At 42.7% G+C, this 19475-nt stretch overlaps 1 protein-coding gene across 2 annotated transcripts in view; it reads right to left on the bottom strand.

Annotated features, from left to right (window-relative positions):
- mindy3 (MINDY lysine 48 deubiquitinase 3) overlaps positions 1-19475 on the bottom strand; it is a 54042-nt gene that overhangs the window by 18264 nt on the left and 16303 nt on the right. Inside the window, exons 12-13 of one of the 2 annotated variants that reach the window (XM_060053655.1) lie at positions 18749-18821; positions 16999-17071 (exon numbers count right to left, since the gene is read on the bottom strand). In XM_060053655.1, the coding sequence (XP_059909638.1) occupies positions 16999-17071; positions 18749-18821 (146 nt within the window). Of the gene's footprint in view, positions 1-16998; positions 17072-17946; positions 18425-18748; positions 18822-19475 lie in introns of those variants that run through there. The other variant, XM_060053656.1, reaches the window with a different exon arrangement.

The raw sequence follows: 19475 nt of genomic DNA on the forward strand, positions 1-19475 counted from the left end.
CACGGTTTAGGACCTCTGCAGCTGTGCCAACCAGAGGCATAAGGTTACGCAAGGAATGCCTCCACAGACTTCTCCTGTAGATTGTTCACCAGTCCCAAAACTCCAGTTAAATCTCTTTTGAGGACGAGTCTCGGGTCAAGTCAAAGGTCTGAATTAGGGATCGACCGATATTCGCGGTTTTTACGTGTATCGGCCGATACGCGGCTGATTTGCCGATATTTTATTTTATTGATTTTTTTTTTTTTTTACTTCTACCTCACCTGTTTTTAATATTTGTTAAATATTGTTCATCTACTTGTTCTTACTTGTTCTACTTCACCTGTTTTTAATATTTGTTAAGTATTGTTTTTTTTTAATTGAAGTTCAATAAATGTTCCTTTAAAAAAATAAATAAATAAAAAAAAATCGGCTCAAGAAAATCGGTATCGGCGTATCGGCTAAGGCTGATGAAAAAATATCGGTATCGTATCGGCCCTAAAAAATCGGTATCGGTCTGAATTGGATCAGTATTGAGCAAGAACGCTGCAGCCTTCATTTGCAAAAAAGGGCTGCAATATAATCCTTTCGGGCAATAGCAGCCCTCCAATGTAATTGATCTAAAGTGTTAGTTTTTGTAACCGACAGGCTCTGATTATATTCTCACATTATGGAAAAGATCCCTACAGAAAATAATACTTGTTTCTTTACTTTTGTTATTGGGTCCAAAATCGAACTCAAGGAGAAATCTGTTGAGTTGAGTTTTTGTAGGAAGAGAATTGTGGAAACGTGAGTGAGAGGAGGAGAATTTGTTGTTTCGGACAACAGAAAGCATAGCTTACTGTTATCTAAAATATTTGAGAGTTGAGATTGTAATGGCAACAGGGAAACATCCTGCAAGCACCCGAGCAAAAACAAGCCCTTTCAGAAGATGTAGAGTGATTGGCGCTATGGCCCCAAAGGAGTACATCAAAGCCTGTTTTCACGGATTACGGCTGCAGCCACCTCGCTCAATACTGGGAGATACTAGTACCGTCGTTGTGTAACTGTGAAAAAAAAAAAACGTCACCAGCCACACACACACACACCGTAGCGTTATACTATAGGTGTCCCTGGAAGCCTTACGTGTGTATTAAATAAATGGCTGCTCAGATGGAGCTTCACCATCCACAGACAGCGTAGCATTATTCTAACTGTGTTCGAAAAGCCCAACTTTCTCCCGGACACCGCAGTCACCGCTTCCCAGACAGAACTCCACTAACCCACACAAACCGCGCCAGCGGTGTGCCCCTTGGATTTGAAGTCTGAGTGCTTCAGAAAAGGCTTTTTGGGGGAGAATGGCAAAAACAATAAATTGGGGACTTATTTCATTAACAGTTATGAAATGGCATTGATTACTATGTTCATTATCATATTATACAACTTACTATGTTTAAAGATCCCATGGCATGCTACTTTAATATAGGTATTAGTGGGCCCCTAACACAGTATTTGAAGACGGTGCAGAAATACAGCCACTACGAGCCAGTCGCAAATTGAGCTTTCCCCAAACGCGCCGTTTCGGTATCTGTAGCTTTAATGCAAATGAGGAGAGAGGCAGGTCAAGGAGGAGGCTGGGGGTGTGGCCCTGAGCAGCTTTTGGCCACGGTATTAGTGATGGATTTAATGATTATTAGGGGTCCGAGCAGCGAAGCTGATTGGCCCCTATTGTTTCTGTAACGTTTTTTTTTTCCTCAGATTCTGTAAAAGTCATACTGCAGCCTATACCGTAAGGCGAAAACCCTTGGCATTTTTTTTTGTGATAGTGCACCCAAAGGTGGCGCTATTGTAAAAAATCTTGAATTAGTTAGTTAATTCGATTATTTCTCCTCACCAGATTGACCTGTGCTGTGTTCCAACATCCATACTATCCGTACTTACTAGCCTTAGTTTGAGTACGTAGGGCTTTCCAATTAAGATCGGGCGAAAATAAGTGCACTGAAAGGACCCAGATGGTGTACTCAAAACGGTCAAATCGCGAAGTGTGGATCGATGTACACTTTTCGTACTACACGGCAGCCATCTTAGCTATGTAGCGGAAGAGGGCGGAGCCAGGCTGAGCCAAAGTCTTCGCATTTTCCCCATAGCCTGCATTAATTGAGTTTTTTTGTAGGTTTTATATCTTTTTATATATGCTAGGCGTAAAGAGTTCACCGTTCAAAGCGGGATGTTTATTGCGGGTGAGGAGCTGCGGCGGCAGTCGTGATCGTAATTTCCGGTTAGTGCACCACGCAATATTAGATTTGGAACAACGCTGAAATCTGAAAATAAGCGCACTGAGTGAGTACAGTGTACACATGGAAGTATGGATATTGGAACACAGCACTGGCCTAAAAATTCTTTCAGAATATTAATCCCTAGAATCAGACGCATTTATAAAACCCTAAAATTTTAAACTTTTCCCACAATTTCATATTAAAGCTAAACATGATAAAAAGATTCACAGGCTACAAAAATAATCAAAAATTCACCAAAATCACCACATAAAATCTTTTGACCAAGCTTCACAAAAATCATTGAACAGAATTTGTTTTACTTAGTTCCATTTGAGAAATATTGGCCAATAGAGTTGGAGCATTTAGCCCATTTTTCTTATATGACCATTTTGTTATTTTATAAAAATAATATAAAATATTAACTGTATTGTTAGGTGGATACCAATACCCCCCAGTACTAATAAACCTAAATGGTGATAATGCACCCAAAGATGACGCTATTTAAAAAAATTATGAACTAGCCTTATTTCTCCTTACGAGATAGACCTGGACTCAAAATTCTTTCATCATATTAATCTCTAAAATCAGATGCATCTTTTTCGCCCCGGTCTTCTGCTCCAAAAATGTTTACTTTTCCCACAATTTCATAGAAAAGCCAAACGTCCACAGTCTCAACCCATTTTGCCTATGTGACCATTTTGTTATTGCATATGGCATCATTATCATTAGGTGAATACCATTAACAGTGCAAATTTTCAGATCGGTACTCTTTTAAGAAAGCCCTTCATTTTCTTGTGAAATGTGTGCTTGGAGTTCTCTTGAAGTTGTGTGCTTATCAATAGACATTTTCACCACGTGAATGAGGCTTCATGCAGTTCAGGAATGTCAGTGGCTCAATGGGATAATGCCTTGTACTGCTGATCCTTAGGTTGAGTGTTCGAATCCCGTTTAGAGCATTATGAACAAGCTGAACATGACATTTTGTCATTTCCACTCATTTAAAAAAACACAACATTGAACAGCACCTGAAATTCATTAGGCAATCAACATTCCGGCTCATTCTTTTCCAAGAATCTGACTGCCAAGACAGTGTGACATTAAGGGGAACTTCTTCGTAAACCATTTTTCATCCATAATGAACTCTGTCTTATTAATATTTCTTCCATTAGTGTTCTTGACAACAAATGTTTAATTTCCCTAGAATTTCAAAGATTTTTCAGGTATTAGCTTTTAAGAAAGCTCTTAATTCATTTGAGAAATGTTTGCTTGGAGTTTTCTGGATGTTGTGTGCTTATCAATATACATTTCCACCATGTGAATGAGGCTACATTTCAGGTTCGTCAGTGGCTCAATGGGATAATGCCTTGTACTGGTGATCCTTAGTTTGAGAGTTCGAATCCCGATTAGACAATTATGAACATGCTGAACATGACATTCGGCCAATGCTCTGCAGCCCAGTCATCTGAAAGCCGAGGCACAGTATGGCATTAAGGGGAACATCAACATCTTTCCTTCATAATTATATTTCATATTTATACATCTTCCATTAGTGTGTTCTTGACTTTTCATTTTGCTCGGACACCGTTAATCACCGCTTGCAGCTATATTTTTCCTAGATTCAGTTCGCGTCGGTCAGTTCACCAAGGAGATTCGTTCAGAATCGTTGGTTGGTTGGTTGGTTCAGTCGAGTTTCCGGTAGCGGTGAATCGAATCATGGAATGCACGGTTCTCAGCCGAGTAAAGGCCTGATTCCACCGGACGCGTTACGGCAACGTTACGGCTGCGGCACGTCTTGGCCGCAGTCACCGCAGCAGATAGGTTCCACTCTAATCAATGAGACCATTTCCACCGGGTGCGGCTGCGGAACGTCTCAGCAACGTCCCAGGAGCGGCTCGCCGTGCCGCAGCGCTATCATTCCGTAGCATTTCTATTTTTGCCGCAAGCCGTTGCTGAACCGCGTCAATTTCAACAGAGCAGATCGATCAGGGCAGGAAGTGAAAAAGTAAAAGCCAGAGCATCCGGTCAATTTTCAAAATAAAACACAATACTCAGCTCATGTAGCCTATCCCAACGTCATTTATGTATCAAATCATCATTTTCATAAGGGCAATGGCCGGAAGGTCAAAGCGTGGCATTTAATTGCAGTCGTTTTGGGAGTGGAAGTTGAGTACATTAGGTTTAGGAATTATCGCGTGATCTCGTGATCTCGCGTGAATACGGCTGGCTCGCAACGCACGTTGCGCTGCCGTAACGCGCCCGGTGGAAATGCAAGCAGGGAAGAGTCGCAGCCGTTCCGTGCCGCAGCCGTAACGCTGCCGTAACGCGTCCGGTGGAATCCCCGGGTTAGTCAGACTCAGCTCCTTCCTCGTTGTCATTCTCGAACGATCGTGATAGTCGGTCATCAATCAACACAACATTACAACTTTGACCAAACGCAGCGGGATAGGGGGGGGGGGGGTGTAGTTGATTATTGGATGTTTAACATATCAGTAGGATAATAGACTTGATTTAGCAACGATGGGGGGGGTCTCGGGTGGAGACATTCAAATATTTGATTAATCTGGCATGACACAGAAAGTACGAAGACAGCATGCATTTACCATTTCACTGAAATTGAATTGTATTATCGTACGCTCATTCACTAAGCCTCTTCACCACTCAGTCAGTGAACGAACAGTGAGTCAGCGACTAGTGGGTCTGGGTCGAGTCTGAGATCGAACGAGACGAACGAGAGAGAAGAATCAGTTCGGTTCGTTCTTGTTACAGATTCGTTCATTCAAACTGATTCGGTCGCGAACGACCCATCACTACACAGTACCATGCGCTCTGTTTACAGTGGATGTATCGCACTGGCGAGGCGCACACAGCCTTTGGCCATGTTTTGTAAATATAAAAACACCCCGGATACTCTGGCAGGAGTCCTGGAGCTCTATATCAAAATAATATCATATTATACATAGATATCTATATCATAATATATAAGGCCAAAATCTGTGTGCGCTTCCAGAAGATATTATGAATCTCAAACGACTGCGTCGGGTTCTCCCACGTCTCTGGTTCTTCCACTTCCACATCAATCTGAAGTAGACTGAAACGAGACATGGAGGAGGAAGGGATCGTCTCCCGCCGGAGCCCCGCTGCCCGCTGATGAGGCACCACCGCCTCTGAAGCGGGCAGTGTGCCTTGCAGCGTTGGAGCCTCGCGGCCGCGGGCGGCGAACAGCGGGGCTCCGGCAGGAGACAATTACGGGCAACAATCTCTTTCTCCTCCTTGTCACGGTTCATGTACTTCAGGGAATCAAAACCAAAGTTCCTTTCCCCCCAATTCTTTCTCAACCATGGCTGAGATTACCCCCACTCCGAGTCTTGTTGTGGAAATCCCAGAGACGTAAGAGAACCTGACGTGTTATGCGGCATAACACCAACAGCAGAACGGTTATCCAAATAACAAAGAAGTGTACAACACTTGCGTTACAGTCCTTGAGCTCACACACACACACACACACACACACACACACACACACACACACACACACACACACACACACACACACACACACACACACACACACACACACACACACACACACACACACACACACACACACACACACACACACACATTAGGGATGTGTCGGTCGCGACTGATTCGTTACAACGAACGAATCCCGAACGACAAGAACTGGTTCCCCAAAACAAGAAGAACTGGTTCTTTGATTCTTTTTTTTTTTTTAACATAAACCAAACATATGGTCACGAAAATAAAATATACAAACGAACAGAGCTCCGTCTCCCCGCGACTTATATTGATTGAGTCTACAACGTGCTCAAAGATTCAGCCAATGAGAGGTAGCAATGGTGTTGGAATGGCACCTGGGTAAACCAATGACAAGGCGGTACCGTCGAATATGCGCGCTTTCTCTGTCTGCCTAACCCTCCATCTGTTTATTGGATAAACGCATTTCCCAATCCCAGGAGTCTTTGCTCCATTCTACATCAATTTAAGAATAAACAAAGAAATTAAACTGCAGTTCGTATTTTTTATTTATGACCATGCAAGTTCTGTAATGCCTGAACAATGAAGAATTAAATGTAAAGTAAAATAAAATTATAAATGTAAAACCATGAATGAAATATAGAGAGTAAGCAAGTGGTATAAATATTGGTGGGATGTTCGATATACTATATAGCAGGCATCTCCAAACGGCGCACTGCGGTCTTGACGGTCCTATCCGGACCCATGACCAATTAAAAAAAAATATATATATTATAAAAAAACTTTTTAACGAACGTAACGAACGAATCAAAACGACCGAATCAAATAAACGAATCGTTATAGTGAACTGAACTGAAAGAACTAGTTCCCGGAAAATAATAATTTTGCCCATCCCTAATACATATACATATACATATATAGATATTATCACGGCCAAAAGCTGTGTGCGCCTCGAGATGATATTATGAATCTCAATCTGAAGTAGACTGAACCACGACATGGAGGAGAAAGGGATTGTTGCCCGCGATTGTCTCCAGCCGGAGCCCCGCTGCCTGCTGGCGAGGCACCACCACTTCGGAAGCAGGCAGCGTGCCTCGCGGCGGTAGTGCCTCGCGGTTCATGTACTTCAGAGTCAAAGCCAAAGTTCCTTTCCCCCCAATCCCTTCTCAACCATGGCTGAGATAACCCCCACTACGAGTCTTGTTGTGGAAATACCAGAGACGTCAGAGAACCCGACGCGTTATGCGCCTTAACACCAACAGTGGAACGGTTTCCAAATAACAAAGAAGTATACAACAGTCGTAGCTCATTTTCGGACCAAATTCTCTGGACGGGCAAAGCATACTTTCATGATTTCTTTTTTCAATCTTTCCATCAATAAAAACATTGCAGAGCATCACTTGATATTGACAACAGACCACCCTTTAATCTTGAGAAATGCACTTGGGGACTCCCTCCCAGGCGGTGTTGTGATGTATTGGCCATCTGGGGGTCTGCCTAGCGGATCAGCGGTCCAGTTACCAGACTAGGCCCTGCCCTGCAGCGTAGGGGCTTACTGCCTGACTGGGGGGGCTTACCAAGAACGTGACTCTGTTTGAAGCGGTGCCTTAAAGCATTTCCTCCCTCTCCGTGTCATTCTTGCTAGAGTAAATGGCTTCTCTTCATCCCTCGCTTCTCTCCCTTTTTTTATAGTGGGCTCTTTCTGCTCTTACTTTTATAGTGGCCTGGTAATATAACATGAGCAGAGGGGAGCTGACCTGGCCATGACCACAGCTAGAACCTCAGACATCAGGTGACACACACACACACTCACACTTAGGCCCCGTCCACACGGGCGAAAACAATCTTTTCCCCTCCGTTTTACTTTGATGCGTTTCAGGAATATCTCCGTAAAGACGGACTCATTGCGAAAACACATCGAGCTGTAGAAACACTAGTGAATATTCAAGGCGCTGGTTCTCCACAAAAAAAAGTTTGTGGAGAAGCCTTCCAGCGCACATCCAGCCTGCGCGCTGTATACAAACATTCAGTTGAGGAGGAGATAGCAGTTGTTAAACCTTTTAGATTGAGCAGAAATACTTTTTAATGTACAGTTAGTAAGTACATTTACCAAGTGGCTGTATTTAAAGGGGCCCTATTATGCCCTTTTTTAATGTTTATTATTTAATTTGTTTGACCTCATAGAATTGATTTACAACAATAAAGGGTTGTCTAGCACATTATCTTTTCTCCTACTTTTATGAGTATTACAAACCCCATGTGAAACACCCTGTTGCTTAGAATTTTGAGGCATTTAGAATCTTGGTGCTGACAGTGTGCTGACGTCTCTTCAGGCACTCTGTCACTCTGTCGTACTATGGCTTCAGTGCTACCTTACTAATTTGAGCCTGAGTCGGACCCGGAAAGCGATAATGGAGCTGACGACGCTAATAACGAGTGCGATGTTAGTCGTAGAATTGACCAGGGGCCTGTATATTGGGGCGAGGTATGTTGAGCTGAAAGCCTGGGTTAGCTGTACCACGAAAGTCGATCTCTTTAAGCGTCGCTGTATCACCATGGTGACTTATGCTCGCAACCAAACCTGGTCGGGAGCAGCTTTTCGGCTTAGTCTAGCCGGAAAACAGCTACTTAAATCGGCGTGCGCAGCTTCCTAGCCCCTCCTCCGACAATGGCGTCATCATTAGTGGGTGTTCCCGTGGACCTCGGCGCACTTATCGTACAGGCGTCTCTCCGGAGACAGAGGGTTTTTCGGGACAGAACCGATCCCTTGGCATTGTCTGACGATATTCTTTATGAGAGATACAGATTCTCATCAGAGGGTATTCGTTATTTGATCTTCCTTGTTGGACCGTATGTAGTCAATGCTACACAAAGAAGCCGTGCACTTACTAGCCACGTTTACATGGACACATCTGATCCGCATAGATTTCTATGCGGAATAGAAAATGATCATATATACGCCTCATTCGGAATACAATTATCTGTTCGGCATATAATTCTATGCCGAATAGAAGAGGTGGTGTAGTCCGTTTTAATCGACATGTATACACTTATTCCGAACAGATTGGGGTTTAGCTTAGAGTAGCTGCAGTAGTTCGCAATTGGTCCACTGAGCTCTGTTGGTACTTTAATGCACACCGAACTTGACCGCTGTCAAGGAAAGTGGATTTATTGCCTGATTCACGTCTTTGTTCGTAAGTAGTCCGGTAAGCGTGTCCGGTTGCTAAGCGACGGGACATGGGTGTTTATTAATGACGTGTTCGCGTATCATAGTGTCCGCGCGCGTCCGAGATAACTGTAAATGAGTAGGCTACTACTAGTACTTTTGCAGGCTGAACGTTAAAATACTTCTTAACTTAGAGAGACCACTCTCTCCCACCAGTCTTGGCTGCGGACTCGCATTCAAATTCCTCTTGTTTGCGACGGAGGTGGGGGTAAATATAAAGATCGGACGTAGCTGTGCTGTCCTCCGTCTTAATTTAAGGAGCAGGCAGAGAAAAGCTCTCTCCTGCTGTGCCTTCATTAAAATCAAATTCACAATGCCAAATAGTGATAAGACGTCCGTTATGTCGCCACGGTCCAGAGATGTGTCAGGTGTGCGCGAGAGACATAACGGACACTTTTGTTACTGCCATGTACACAGTAGGGGATCACATTTTAGGAACAGATCTATTCCGCATAGAAATCTATGCGGATCAGATGTGCCATGTAAACGTGGCTAGTCAGGCCTCGACATTAACGGTTGCCCGCTTGCCCGGGGCAACCAAAAGTCATATTTGGGCAAGTTGAGATTGATTTCTGGTTGTCCGAACGGGCAAGTGGATTTTGGGTGGATGTTAATATAAAGGCTATTTATTGAAATGTTTTTAGAAACTGCAGAACAACCTTGTTTACCTTGTTTAAAATAACACAAAATATAAGTATTTGCAATTGATCAGCGCGCCGTCTTCTCTTCTCTCGGAAAGCGAGTTAACAGACACGCTTCGCTTCAATGCGAATATAGCCCCGCCTTCTGTCACTCGCAGTGCGTTCTCTGGCCGTGATTCGAAGGTGTTGGCTAAAGGTTAGCCTACAAAGCTAGCATCGCAAGTGCAGCGCCTCCGTGAACGGTTTAGGTAGAAGGAAAATGGAGTAGTGATAGAGGATTGCAGTTTGGAAGTACTTAGGATTGAGGCAAATTACCAAGGAAAGTCATATGCAAGAACAAGGTTTTGGGTTTCATAACTGTGCACATGCACAGCAATAGCGATCTTTTTCACGAAATTGGACCCTCACAAACTATATATTACATGAAAGCTGAGCCTCCACTTATTCCAACAGTCCAAACCATATCATTCTGTGACTAAAACTCGCAAATAACAACTTAAGAAGAAACGTCCCCTTTTCTTTTAACAACCAAAAATGAAGTAGGCCTATTACCTTTGTGATAAGTTGATTCTGGTCGAATAAAACCACCATAAACAGATAACCCAGTGTCTGGGCCAAATTTTGCAACTAAACATGGTATTTTCAATCAATGAATAAGAGAAGGTTTCTTAGGAAATAGGTAAATTGCCTTCAATCAGAAAACATATTCTTCAGCGCAATCTAGTGGCCATATGTTTACTTGCGAGTGTTTGGCTTGGTGCATTCGAATATATTTGCCCTGAAATTTAAATAGAGGTGTCAAGTGTCAAAATTGTAAGACATCTACCTTTATTTGTGTCTCAGAGTAAGACATCGCTCCCAAATGATAACGACCAACTGATAATTATTTCAGGTGGAAATGTTATCTTCCACTTATGCTGTGTTCCATGGCTTTATTCACTTTAACCAAGTATCATCCCCATTGAATATTTCACTTGCACAACAATCTTTCTTTTGGCACAAAGATGACATTATCGCCCTTGCAGTTGTGGAGATATACTCTATTTACTTTGGGTATGTTCTTTCCTGAGAAAAACGTTTCCCCTGATATCGAAAATGGTATAGAATATCAATATTTTTCCAGGTATAGTGTCAAAGTTAGAAAATCCAGTATCGTGACTGACAACACTACTAGAAACGCGATTGTGATTATTCAGTTAGAGCTACAAGAAACGTGAAAGTTAAAAAATACATATCTTTGCTACTACCTCTGACATTTAAATACATTTGCATGAAATCATGCAGGTCTACATATAACTTGGCGATAGCTTTAATAGGTTGCAGCTGTGGACTGAAATCACTTCATGGCACGATGTGAACGCTCGATAAATAAGTAAACAAAGGGAAGTTTCTTATTTTTTAAAGCTAACATTCAGCTTCAGTCTGAGCTAGGATGATTTTTCTGAGCCCCCCCAAAACCAGGCCGCGTGCCTGGCAAAAAGAGGCCAGTTCAAGATTCTGATTATAATTTGGGCAAGTGAACATCACATTCGGGCAAGTTGAACCTGACCTGTACTTGCCCGATGGGCAAGTGCTTTTGAAACCTTAATGTCAACCCCTACTAGTGTTGCGCAGTGTGTGTGTTTCAAGTTCGAAGGTGGCCCCGCACTTTCAACGTACATTAACCTATAGTCAAGTGCCGTGTTGTCCATTATCCCTTATATAACCGCTATGTCAGTGACACAATTAGGCCTAGGCATTTTTTATTCTACAAATTCATATTATAGCTGTGAGAATTGTTAAGAAAAATCACCTCAATAGTCGGAAAACCAAATCATAGGCTAGATTCACCTGAAATTATTCAAATGGATGCTTACAACTTACCACATTGAATAATATTTTTATATTTATTTTTGACTTGGCCCCAGTTTCGTAGGAGCAAACATGGGGCCCCACATATATGGGGGTAAAAGGGATGATGATACATAATATCTTTCAGACAACATGCAGAATCTTTTCACTTACGAATTAACACGGTCGGCTATTTTTTGCCAGCACGCCACCCTAGCCATATTATGGGCAACCGTGTTCCCCTTGGCGGTGATTTGAACTTTGAATTCCTCGTAGGAGTTCATAATAATACACTGCTCGCCTTGGATGAAATACACCGCTCTCGCGTGATTTACTTTGCATAAGGGTGAGTCAAATGACGCGAGAAACGCCCCTTTAATGTGAACGCGCATTGAACCTAAAGCGGAAAACCTGGTTCAACTAATTGAATCTAAAGTGAGCTTCGTGGTACCATTTAACTCTGATTGCGAGTTGCGGCTCTGTCGAGCCAGGTTTTCCCAAGAAAGCCTGGGTATGTTCAGCGAGGTTCGTGGTATACCCCCCAGGACATTTCAAAGTGGTAAGTTTTTGTTTATACTATTATTCACACACGCGATTTATCATGTATTTAGCCCAGCTTTTCTGACTTAGCTTGAGGCTAGTAGACTTCTCGCTATTCAAGCGTCCGTAACAAGCTTTTTATGTCCCGACATGGCATATTGTTCACTACTTTTGTCCGTCAAAATACACCGTAATAACTTATAACATCTCTACTACCTAGGTGCACCTTCGGGAATTGTGCCACTATGCCCAACGAAGTGGAGAAGATAAATCACTGTAGATAAATCCCAAAGGTAAAACTGATGAGCTTTAGGCTAAGCTACACCTGTCATGTATCTTTATATCTATACATATATACACACACACACATCCTCAGAAGATGAGTAGCCTACCACTATCACCACAAAACCTTATAAGCAACTTCTAGTAAACTATGTTGCATGTTTAGATCATCTCTACCATATAGCAACGGATCACAAAACTCACGGTTCGGATCGTGTCACGGTTTCTGAGTCACAGGTCGGATAATTTTCGGATCAACAACAACAATAAAGATAACAAGACAAATGTGACTTTAAATAAAATCTTCAAATGTGTAAAAACTAAATAAAGTGAACAATTTGTTAATAATCCTGCTTCCTTTAAGCATAGTCAATATTTAAAGAAATTGCAATCTGAGGCATTATTCTTTCTTCTTTTTAAAATGATAGTAAATAATCCCTAACCCTGGATTTACAATTCAGGATGTCTGCATTGCCTGGGGAGAGTTTAGAGTCTACACTCTCCCAAGGCAATGCAGACATCCTCATCTTCTTTTTTTTTTTCCATCAAGTATGGTAGCGAAATACAGTTTCTGTCGTGTTTTATTTGGCACTTTGTAAATCCATTGATTTCGGTTGGAAGATTCATTGCAATGGGGGTTGGTTGTAGTCTTTTCGCTCGGTTCTAGCCCTACTGTTGATATGGAGAACCGAGCGAAAAGACTACAACCAAACATAAACATGTCCGGTTCCCGTTTCAATGGGATTTACGGAACGCCAAATAAAACACAACAGAAACTGTATTTCGCTACGATACTTGATGATGTTGTTAATACCGGAATTGTCCTTTAAACATGCGCTGATCACGTGAACGCACAACTTTTTTTTTTTTTTTATCAGCCGATCCGCAGAACACCTGCGTCCCGAACCGTGAGGGTTGATCCGTACGGATCACGGGTAACCCGTGAACCGTTGCACCACCAAGCAACAGTACCACCAGTCCACTTGTAATGGAAAACGAGCAATCTCCCCATTCTCCTCACCTGTTTGCTGTAGCACCAGCCAACGGTACCATGTTTGTTAGGTGAAGTCATAGTGATACAGGGCTCCAGACTAACTTTAGGCGTTGGTTGCACTGGTGCACTTAACTATTTTTTTTTAGGTGTACCAGCACAAAATGTAGGTGCACCAAATTTTTCATTGCGTCGCCTTTAACGCCATAAGGTCACCTTTTTATCGCTCTCCATAACTTTCGTATAATGTGAATGATTTTTGAACAAGAATAATGGTGCGTTCCAGGCATAACGTAACCCGTGTTTTCAAAACCTTCTACCCGTGAAAATGCCCTGGAACGGCAGACAAACCCGCAACTCACTACCCGTGAACTCGTACCAGACCGATTCACTCCCAGTTCCAGCTTGTAACTTACGGGCTAAAAAGTGTCCCTGGAACGCAGCATCAGGTGTAGAGAAATGCTTGTCTTTATTTGAAGCACAATATAAAAAAAAATAAAAATAAAGTGTTTCAAGTTTTTCACTGAACTAAAAAATTAAGCAAAATAAAACATTTCCAAATAAAAAGGGCTTGTGCGGGTAATTCAGACTCTCTGAATAACTACTCTCAGGAGTAGGTCAGGTTGGAATAGTAGGCTGTTTTTTTGAATGAAAAAGCATTCTATGTTTTTACCTCGCTTAATTTTCCCCCTCTTTTGTCACGTTTATTTTCTTTATCCGTTTCAGTTACTCTGGCGCTCAGGGCGTTCGCATTTTTTTTTAAAAACACAAGCATTGAACAGAGCCAATCAGAGGCAAAGAACCGACCAAGCTCTTTCCCTTATTGGTTTAGACCATGATATGATCCTACTAAGAATAGGGATGGGGATCATTAATATTTATTGATATCGATACCATTTTCGATACTCCTTAACGATCCAAGTCTTTATTGATAACACTATCGATACTTTTCTATTAATTGGTGGAAATACGAAGCGTTTTTAGTAGTGCTGTCAGTTAAACGCGTTATTAACGGCGTTAACGCAAACCAATTTTAACGGCGTTAATTTTTTTATCGCGCGATTAACGCAATGTCTTATTATTTCTTTTTTTTCTTTGGCTCAAAACAAAGAAGCAGTAGCCTGACTGCTATGTTCAAGGCAGTATGTTTGTATGTTCATCGTATAATTGCACTATAGGCTTTTTTTTTTGTATCGTCCTGTTTTGATCAGTATATGCCAATGTTGTTATCAATAAAAAAACATTTGCACAAGGCAAGCCGATGCACTTCTCCATGTTGATAAGAGCATTAAAATGAGAACAATTAATGGGACAAAGAAATCAAGGGGATATTTAGCATAGAAAAAAGATTTGCGATTAATCGTGAGTTAACTACGGCATTAATGCGATTAATCGCGATTACATATTTTAATCGCTTGACAGCACTAGTTTTTAGTGATGAGGAAAATATTTAGGAAATAAATAATTGCATTTTAACTTAAATATGTAATTCTTGATAAATATTGACATCAGTAGTTTAAGTTATATAAACTAAAATGATTGGAGCACTATACAACTATTAGTAATACAGAAACATGAGTAACACAGTATTACTCATAAATGTACAGTTTCTTTATGTTACATTTGAACGCATCAGTCGTTTTACTGAGCCAACCTCAACACATCATCACTAAGGCTGGGGGCAAACGATTATTTATCAAACGATTAATCGGGCGATTATTTTATCGATTAGTCGACTAATCTAATGACCAATTGGACGTTTTTTTTTTTTTTTCTGTTGCTCGATTAATAAAAAACATAATGTATCTCAAATAAATACCAAAAAATTCTTAATAATATACTTTATTTAATACGGAACCCGTAAAGGGACATGAAAAAAATGTGTGCGCATACTCTCTTGCGCTCCGCCTCCAACTACGAGATGGTTAGTTACATCTTTCCTGCTGTCGGCTCCCAGACCGAGGAGCACAGGTGATACGTTCCCTCCAGGTCCGATGCGCTCTCGGGGGCATGACCCTTCACTTTGACCGACAGTGAGTCTGCTTATAGGTCGGAATATGATGGAATGAAGCGGCCACCGATTCTTGACAGGCTGGGTATTTTATTCTTACACACAACCGGACTCGTTCATGACTTCACTAGACTGACACGCACGCTATCGCTCGCTCTCCTCGCTCGTCCACCTACTCGCTGACGACACACATGTGCTCCAACATTGCTGTCGTGCTCTTGTGATATGCCAACTCCATTTGGCAAAGAGTGCAAATCACAACACCTTTCCGTTTAGGACATAACTTGAAGTATTTCCATACCTTTGATGATTTTGTGAGCGGACATTTTCCTTTATTGTGACTTTCGTCCATTTCTCAGTCGAAAATCGTCGACGGAGAAATTTGACGTCGACAAATTTTTGACGTCGACACGTCGACGTCATCGACGCGTCGACGTCATCGACGCGTCGACGTCATCGACGCGTCGACGTCATCGACGCGTCGACGTCATCGACGCATCGCTACAGCTCTAATCATCACACAGCACATCTGAAACTTTACGTACTTTTTAAGATACCTAGCTGGTATGCTGCTGATTACAACACCGATTTCACAAGTGGATTACTATTTTTAACTGACGGGACTAGCGACAATATCTGTGTGTGCGATTACCGCTCGTAAAAGAAAGTAAAAGAAAGCCCCGGAGAGAATCCCAACGAGCTGGTTCTAGGCAGCTCGGTAACAGTGATTTGCGGTAGTCATTTAGGGTGCACTCACACTAGGCCATCTGGCCGTGGCCGTTTTAGCACCTAACTGTGCTCAAATCTGCCAGTGTGAGTGTGGCCATTCTGGCCAGGCCGGGCCAATTTGGCCACTTGGGAGAGGTGTGCTGCTACGGCACGGGCCGCTACGGTACAGATGCTAATGAGCCGACACGCGCACACGCACGGCTACGCAACCTGAGCTGGATGACGTATAGTCAATGCGACGACCACGGACATAATAAAAGGCGACGAGCCTTCTTTCCCATTAAACGGTAAACATCGCGTCAAGCGGTTCAACTGTTGGTGTGTTCTCTGTGTTGTTATCCATTGTGGTTAAAACTCTGACTGGCGGCAGACTTTATTATGGTCCATGCAGCGGACGCTTGGTGATGACGTGTTACGACGTGATGACGTATCTACAAGAGCCTTCCGTGGCCAGGCCACAGCTGCGACGGCCAACGGCCACGGCCAGATGGCCTAGTGTGAGTGCAGGCCAGAGAACAATGGGGCCATTCGAGCACGGTTAGGTGTGAAAACGGCCACACGGCCACGGCCAGATGGCCTAGTGCGAGTGCACCCTTACTCCCCCTTGTGGGAATTTTGTGGTATTTTAACTTTGCCAACCATTTATATACCCAAAAACATATGTGAAGTGCAATAGGAGAAGGAAAAAACGGAAAAGCATAATAGGACCCCTTAAAAGCTACAAAATTAATACAAATCAAAAAATATATATAATAATTCAACGCAACTTTAACGTCGCACAGTTGGTGGGGGGGCGATGACGTCATCGTTTGCGTTTCAGACGTCCACACGAATCCTAATACGCATAGGTCAGTTTTTTACTTATCCACCCTTGGATCTGGTTTCATAAAAGTGTGTTTTCGGGCACCGAAAACCCAGGGTCCGTCTGGACGGTCGGCCCAAACACCAAAAAAGTCGGTTCCGTTTGGATTGGGCCTTAATCGGCATTTCTCAACGATACACACGTGTATGTAAATACTTACTATTCCGTTTCTGAGACAAGGTCAAGGGCCTTCATCACATCCTCCAACAGAGACTCCGGGATAAAACCATTATCTAGAGAGAGAAAGACACAGAGAGAGAGAGAGGGCAAACGGTTGGGACAGGGGTTGACTCAGACAGAAAGTAAAGAGCAGGAGACAGCCTTCCCTGCACACATGCAGCACAAACTACTCCCACATGACACACACCAACACGCACACCTACCTGGTACTCTCCTGCCCCCCCTCTGTCGTACATTCCACAGCAGTGATGATTTGTCTACCTGAAGGGGACCAATGTTAAATACTAACATGTGTCCCACCAAATATCTTATCGCTCTCATGCAAGCACTAGCATCTGTGGACACGCAAATCCGTAAATCCTTCGGCATAGTGTGAAGGAATGTGCTGATCACTAATAGTGTTTTGGTCGGTTCAATTCCGGCAAGAAAGCAGACTTTTTGTTCGGACAACCACTGGCACCCTGCAGGGAACTTTGTGCAAGAGTCACCAAATTGTGTTCGGGGAACCCTGCTTGAGCTATGAGTCAGAGTGGCGTGTGTGTGACTTTGAGTCTGGCGCCTTGCGTCCACAACATAGGGAGCCATGCTGACTCTACTGTATGTCACACAGCCAGATTTATGGCTCTTTTCTCATGTTTCCCCAGCTCCTCCACTCCACGGCTGGTGACAGCATGCATGTGTGTTTATGAGTTTTAGTTTGTGGATCTACGCACACATGTGACGGCATGTTTTGCGCGTGTGTGTGTGTTTGAGTGAAAACATATGGCATGCAGAATGTACCAGCGGATGCTAGAGTGAATCTCTGAACAATCTAAACAGATTTCAGTGCAGTAAGAGTGATGGAATGTGGGGATATATAAAACAGAAAAACGCACATCTCTCATTTTTTTTTTTTAGCAAACAGACTTTGTTTACATTTTTGTTGTCAACGCAGCAGGAACAGGCAATAATGCTTTCAGTTGGAAGGTTTTACCTCTATGGAACGAACATACTTCAAAACATATTGTTTCTATAAATCCAACATCTATAGTGTCATTTTGTATAGCACTGTCTAAATGAAAAATGCATCATGTCTATCCCCCATGTGTAAACTTCAACTCTCTGGTTTGATCAACTCCAAGACAGGGAAAACAAAATAAGTTTATACGAAGAACCTCCAAATCAATCATGCCTTGTGTGTTGTTTGGGTAATTCATATGGGATTGGTTAAACCCCAAGACGACACACACACACACACACACACACACACACACACACACACACACACACACACACACACACACACACACACACACACACACACACACACACACACACACACACACACACACACACGAGAGGCGCGAGGCTGAACTCCCCTGCTCTGTGTCCAGAAGGCGGACAGTGGGTAGCGGTTACGGAGCCACCTGTTCCAACAAGAAGTAGGGTGCGTAAAATACAACAGGGCAAGGATATTGCCTTCTTAAAGTTTGTGTTCGTTAGAGTGACCATTTAAAGTCGAAGCACTTATTGTTCACTTTTGGGAATGAATGGGTTGAAAACTGTTCATTTGAACTTTTAATTGAAATTATGTTAAAATACTTTGCTTTTGGTTCCTCCGTGAGATGGTCATTGTGGAATGCTCATCTTATCTAAATTTATCTTATCCTATTTTATTTCTTATAAGAGGTCTGTTCGTAGCACATGAGAGTTTCTGAGTGTCACGTATCCGAGCATTTGTTATCAAGTACCTTCTGGATCAAAAGACTGGAAAACCCTCCGGGCCAGTTCTGAAGTAGACTCAGGACCCACCAGGGACCGCTCCTGGGGAGGAACCAAATCACAGACAGAGAGTCAGATAGTACAGAACCTCATAATATAACGGAAGGCCAGAAATGGCGTGGGCAAAGGTGTGAGGGTCAAAGAGAGGTAGTGAAACCAATTAGGAAGAATTAAAGAGTAGAAGTAGTTAGTAAATCACCCAAAAAAAACTGAAGTCAAAAGATAGATGGATGGATGAACCAGGAACTGGGGGGAAAGAAATCCTGGTTAGAGTAGGAGGCGATCAGAGGTCTGTGCGGAAGGGTACAGTTCCATGAAGAGCAGAGGATCACATCAGAATAATGAAGAATGGCAGAATGTCTGAGGTAAAATATGAGAAGGGCTTTGCGGAACCAATCAGAATCACAAGAGAAACCAAACTTCCTTGAGTGGCGTTGCCTTTTAGACCCTTTATCTCATTAAACCATTTGACAAATCAACACTATGTGTTGAGTGTGAATACAACTCGGTGTCAGCCCTAGAACACGGCACCAAGGCCAGCGGCGACACGGTATATGTAATAAGAAGGCTGTTTAATCATTTGGGGGTCCATTGGGTTATTAACCGATATCCTGATAAAGCCAGATGGCTTGTTTTCTTTCCAAACAAACAACCAGGAAATTGAGTCTCGCACACAAACACCCGCTGATTTGTATC

Source organism: Gadus macrocephalus, chromosome 6, assembly GCF_031168955.1.
Source record: "Gadus macrocephalus chromosome 6, ASM3116895v1".
In the NCBI taxonomy this organism is placed as follows: Eukaryota; Metazoa; Chordata; class Actinopteri; order Gadiformes; family Gadidae; genus Gadus; species Gadus macrocephalus.